Source organism: Carassius auratus, chromosome 19, assembly GCF_003368295.1.
Source record: "Carassius auratus strain Wakin chromosome 19, ASM336829v1, whole genome shotgun sequence".
Lineage (NCBI taxonomy): Eukaryota > Metazoa > Chordata > Actinopteri > Cypriniformes > Cyprinidae > Carassius > Carassius auratus.
This window is the reverse complement of record NC_039261.1, coordinates 10,461,919-10,467,918: the sequence shown is the minus strand read 5'-3', so window position 1 is coordinate 10,467,918 and position 6,000 is coordinate 10,461,919. Positions and strand designations below refer to the sequence as shown.

Here is a 6,000-nt window from a genome sequence, read left to right as displayed (position 1 = left end):
AATGTGATTTTATGGATGAACACTTCGCTCTGGTTGATGAGGGAGCGAAATTCAGTGCCGCAAACCTTCAATTCTGATTCACCCGATCTAATTAATTTCATATAATAGAGACTCAAGCATAGCTGAGTGAGTATTTTAACAAGCCAAGTGGAAAGCCTGTCTCCAACTTGTGGAAATGAAATAGGTTCATTCAGCAAGCTTATCAGAAATAATTAACCCTAAATTATTGTGGATATGAGGGACAAGTAGAATATACCATTTGTTAAAATAGAACCACCAACTCTGCCTTCTTTTTCTTTGCCTTCCGTATTGTTAATGGCTCGACTCGGCTTGCATTAATGAATCAATTATGAGCGCGCACCGTAATTGTATTTTACATCCTCACATTTCATTCCTTGTTCCAGTAAATTTCAGTGTGTGGACATGGCAATTACTGCGACATTCCAGAACCTCAGCATTCAGATCGCTAATGAGGACTCGGGGGAGAGAGAAAGGCAGAGAGTAAGGACAGAAAGAGAGAGGCAGAGAAAGGCTCCTGTGTGTGTATGTATGTGTGTGCAACTCAATCAGTTCTGCAAGGCTCATAATCAAGCATCCCATTCACACCAACTGAAGGTGTCATACTGCATGTGCCTCAGCTGTCACCACAGAGACGACTGCCACCTCCCCCCGGCCCTCCAACGAAAGACACCACCTTCCTTAACATGCCACGTGTAACAACTGTACTTTATATAGCACATGGATTCTATAGCTTTAGCAGCCATCTATTAAACAGTTTGATTACTATTTAATTAGCTAAAGAAACTGATCACCCTGTATTTACCCTAAAATGCATAGCTCAATTTTCTCCTCTTGAATATATATTTGATAAAATATGATGCACACTATTGCACTGCTTGTTTTGTCATTGAAATGGTAATGACTGTAGATTTAATGATTTAGACTGTAGTTTGTGGGTCAGATTTTGCCTGGGGACCAAACTGCCTTAATTAACATACTAAATATGTAGTTTCAAACCTGTATGAGAGAGAGAGAGAGAGAGAGAGAGAGAGATCATGTGGTTTGACAGTTTTCATATTATTTGTCCATATATGAATATATGAAAACATATATCCAAAAACTGAAAGAGACACTGGCCATTACTCTGTTCCTCCCTGCAACCCATTGACCCATTTAAGTCCTGATACCTTGCTGTAGTGAGGAATAATATGATTTGTTCAAGGTCACCTCTATCTTTGTCCTGCCTCGCAGACGGGTTGATGGTGAATATGTTGTTCTGGCACCGGTGGCGAGCCACCTATATAAATGAAATTAACTCTGTTAGTCCCTCAGAGTCAGTCTGCATTTAGCTGAACTCTCTCTCTCCCTCATTAACTTTGGGAAGAGTAGTGTGCAGCCTCATCAGAATGTGACAGCGCTCAATAGAGGAAATGTCAGATGCTGTCTGGTACTTTTCCATCAGGGGACGGTCAGACGCAGATGAGGTTTAACACTCTGAGATGTATAAGGGCTAGACGTACAGCTGATATTACATTTTCCCCAGCATGTACTCTCTGAGTTATTCATGAGGACAGTGGATTTGTTTTTCCCCAAGTCTGTGAGATTTGCTTTATGTGCAACCTTATTTTCTTTTCTGTTTTCGTTTCTTTTCTTTTCCCTTTTTAATTATTATTATTTATTTATTTTATCCAAGATGGTGACCAGCTAATGGGCTAAGCTAAGCTTTGAACTTCTAAAAAGGCACATAATTGCCTGTAATGAACTGCTAGGAATATTTTTTTTTTTACGTGAAATGCTGTGTATAAACACCAGCGGTGTGCGGAAGTCTAATTCTTTCTCACCCCCGATCTCATCCACTCCTCATTGTTCCCTAGTGCCTCCCCTCTTCTCTCAATTATCGATTCCTGTTGTCTGCTGCTGATGAGAATAGATCTGTTGTGTCCCATGGGGTCCCACCGTGTCATCTGACTCAGTGGGTTTTCTGTCACTTTGGGCTTTTTTTTCAGGGGTGGGGTTCACCGATCGATACAGGGGCTGGTACACAGTCCACAGAGGGGTTGGTGTCAAAAACTAGGTCTTTCAGATAACCTCTGTGAGCAAAGTATGTTTTTTTGTTTTGTTTTGTCTTGTTTTGTTTTACTTTGTTTTGATAGTTTGATTTTCTTTTTCCTCTGATTTGTTTTGATTGTTTGTTTGTTTTGTTTTTTATGGTGTTTTTTAATGTTTGTTTAGCTTTTATTTTTGCTTTGTTTTATTTATTTTTATTTTTTTGTTGTTTGATTTTGCTTTATTTTATTTTTTTGCTATTAAAACAATTAAACTAATAATAATTAATTTTGTTTTTATAAAATGTTAAAACAGTATTGATCCTTTCATGTATAAGACGTAAAGATTTAAGTTAAATTTTATACACTAAAAACGTCACAATATACATGTTAAGTAGCTTTTTCTTGGACAGCATTTAATTATATGTATAATTACATGTGATTGTGTGATTGCAAACATCGCCGGATCACCGTCCCTCTTGGGTGCACAGCTGTCACATCCTGTTTGACATTGAAAGAGCAATCTAAAATTCATGAGCAAGAAGCACAATAAAGTCTACTGAACTACTTTCTACTGTCTAACTTTTGGGCTTAATGCATGCCATTACTATGCAAAGGGGTTCTATATGCAATTTACCCTTGTCCTTGGAGATTTTTATGCTAGAAATTAGCAATGGGTCATTACTAAAAAGGACACAACTGAGAGTGTTGTCATGTCCCTATTATAATAGGGGCCCACTAAGGTCTTATATGATATAGGGGTAATTGTGAACATGCCCATCCAAATGTTGTCTTGGGACCTTTGAATTTTATCAGTGTTCTGGTTTATGTATACATATACTGTATGCAGTGTTAATGTGTAAATGGGTGATTTTCAGTGTGTGTTCACTTGCAGTGTGAATTCTCTGTGTGAGTAGCTTTATATGCACTGAGTGAGATGTGTATTAATGTTCACACAATTTAACCACATCAAATGAGTGAGATTTCACTTCACTTGACTTTTGTCTTTTTGGAACCCATTTGTGTTGTGGATATTAGTTTTTAATTTGCTAGAATTTGCCCTTTCATATGGTTTCCCAGGATCCTTATTTAGGGTGTCAGAATTTAACCAACCCCGTGTTTTGTTGTTCTCAGGTGAATACATGGACAGGCAGCTGTGCCGGGACGCCATCCTTCCCATGCCTGTGCTTTGTGAGGTGCCCTGCCCCAAAGACTGTGTGCTCAGTCCCTGGACTTCATGGTCTCTGTGCTCCAACACCTGCTCAGGAAAGAACTCGGAGGGCAAGCAGACCAGATCACGCTCCATTCTGGCCTACAATGCTGGGGACGGTAGGGTTTTTAATGTTATCAAACCAATCTTATACCCTCGTTCCACTAAAATGGTGTGAGTTGAACTGGTGTTTGGGCAGAGGATCTTCAAACACTTCTCAGAACTGGATTTTCACTGAGCTGCACAATGATGTACCTTACTGTGTTGCATAGCCTGCTCACAAACAAACAGCACCCTGCAGTCTTGTTTATGAGTCGTATGAGTATTAAAAACCTTGAAAAACGTTTGAAAGCAAATGAATTATGCATGATGACTGTCTCCTTAATTCAAAATAATAAATTCCAACATATAATCATCATCAATAATGTATTATAACAAACAAATATAGTGTCTGGAGTTTATGAGTCAGGTAGTACTTGAGTACAGATAGTACTTTGCAGTAGTAAAATTATTATTATTATTATTATTATTATTATTTATATGCAGATTTAAAGTTCAAGAAATTTCTTATTGTCAGTCTTAAAAACACTTTTGAAAACTATTCTTTAATGAATAGAAAGTTCAGAAGAACAACATTTATTTGACATCTAGATCTTTAGTAACATGACAAATATCTTTACTGTAACTTTTGATCATTTCAATGCATCCTTTCTGAATAAATGTATTAATTTCACTGAGGCAGTACCTTTTAAAAGTTACACTTTTGCACCTTTTGGCACTAATATGTACACTTTAGGTTCTAATATGTACCTCTAAGGTACCACTATGGACTCATTAAGTACAAAGGTGTACTATTTATGATACTTGAGAGTGTATATTAAACTTTTTACATAAGCAGTGAAAATAAAGTATCTGGAGTTTTACTGAGAATATGTTAAACATTTAAAGTAATTATATTCAGCAATTTTATAAGCAGGTACCAGGGGCTTGCAGTGGAGTCAATTATTCTTTTTTTCAGCCTAAATTTTTGTGTGTTTTTGTTCAGAATGGGGCATTGCTTTACCTGATGCCCTGTGTGTATCATGTGCTTTCTTTTCCTCAGAGCATCATGCTGCTAAAAGTATTTAGCCTTACAGTCTTTAAACTAGACTGTTTGCCAGTGTCTCTCCAAAGATTCCTGCTTGTTTAGATATAATCAATCACCATCTTTTTTCTGCTTATGTGAATTTGTTTGCTCAAGTAGACATGAGCAGATTGCAAATATCTTACTGCACTTGTCCCCTTGTGTTTATCATTCTTCCATGTGAGCACAAAAAAAGCATATCACAAGGTAATGAAGGTCTCTGAGCATTAAGTGATTCAAACCTCAGGTGAGCTCAGGCTGTAAGTGTGTATCTGATGTGTAATAGACTGATGGATAAGTGGCTGCTTTGGGCTAAAACCTCTTCCTTCCCTCCACCACTCACCGGCCAGAAATCCATTTCCACAAATATGCAGCTTGAGGGAACAGGACTTGCACTGCTGACTGAGAGCAAATCGACTTGGTTTGCTTTAACATCACATAATTTTATGGTCATGATTGTGCCAGAATCAAAGGTAGTGTGTTTGGTACATCTGTGGTGTGCGGTTGCTTTATATATTACAGTTTTAGCACAAATTGCACAACATATGCTCAATGATGCTTTTTGCCCTGTGGCAAATTGTGCTACGTGCTGCGATACTTGGATTATTAGCCTTCAAACGATTCAGGAGACGGTGAACCAAATTGATGACAAGCGTCTGAGAAAGCAGGTGTGTGCTGACAGTAGCATGAAGTTTAGTAGATCCTGTTCTGCTTGCCATCTGCCTCTTTGTGAGGTGATGGAGAGAATAGTATGAAGCATTGGTCATTTGTCGTCTGTGTAGCTATAAGCCTCTCAGAGTAGGGCCTAGCTGCCTCAAAATTTGCAGAAATTTTTAATCAAAACAATCCTGTTGCCTCTTTTTTGTCTATTCGTTTTTTTCGCCACTTATTATTGTTGTTATAATTATTTATTTATTTATTTTTATTTTTATTTTATTTTAGTATTTTTTCAAAGAAAATGTGATAATTTAAGATTATCCATAGTAGTTGAATTTTAAGGGGGGGGGGGGTGAAATGCTATTTCATGCATACTGAGTTTTTTACACTGTTAAAGAGTTGGATTTCCATGCTAAACATGGACAAAGTTTCAAAAATTAAGTTGTACGTTTGAAGGAGTATTTTTTGTTCCTTCCGGTTTGTCACAAGTTTCGGAAAGTTTTTTTCGAGTATTGCTCTGTGTGACGTTAGATGGAGCGGAATTTCCTTATATGGGTCCTGAGGGCACGTCTGCCGGAAGAGCGCGCGCTCCCGTATAGCAGAGCACTGAGAGCACAACAGACTTCACTGATCAGAGCGAGAGCGTCGCGAAATGTCACAAAAGAAGTGTGTTTTTGGTTGCCAGGGCAAGACAACCCTGCACAGATTACCAAAGAAAAATCAGCATTAAGGAACCAGTGGATGGAGTTTATTTTTACAGAGCATCAACGGAGTTGTGCAAGTGTTTTTGTTTGTTCCCTGCATTTCGAAGATGCTTGTTTTACAAACAAGGCCCAGTTTGACGACGGATTTGCATATCGTTTATTTCTTAAGGATAATGCAGTCCCAATGAAAAAGGGTCACGATCGTGTGTTGGAACTGCATGCGGTAAGTAAAACTGCTTAAAATATCTCTGCCTCCTTGAT

General features: G+C 38.0%; 1 protein-coding gene across 2 annotated transcripts in view; it reads left to right on the top strand.

Moving 5' to 3' along the window:
- thsd7aa (thrombospondin, type I, domain containing 7Aa) overlaps positions 1-6,000 on the top strand; it is a 97,449-nt gene that overhangs the window by 60,477 nt on the left and 30,972 nt on the right. For both annotated transcript variants that reach the window (XR_003294454.1, XM_026288852.1), the window contains exon 7: positions 3,180-3,374. Coding sequence is in view for 1 of the 2 variants with exons in the window: in XM_026288852.1 (XP_026144637.1) it covers positions 3,180-3,374 (195 nt within the window). In the remaining variant the exon portion in view is untranslated. The remainder of the gene's footprint in view (positions 1-3,179; positions 3,375-6,000) is intronic.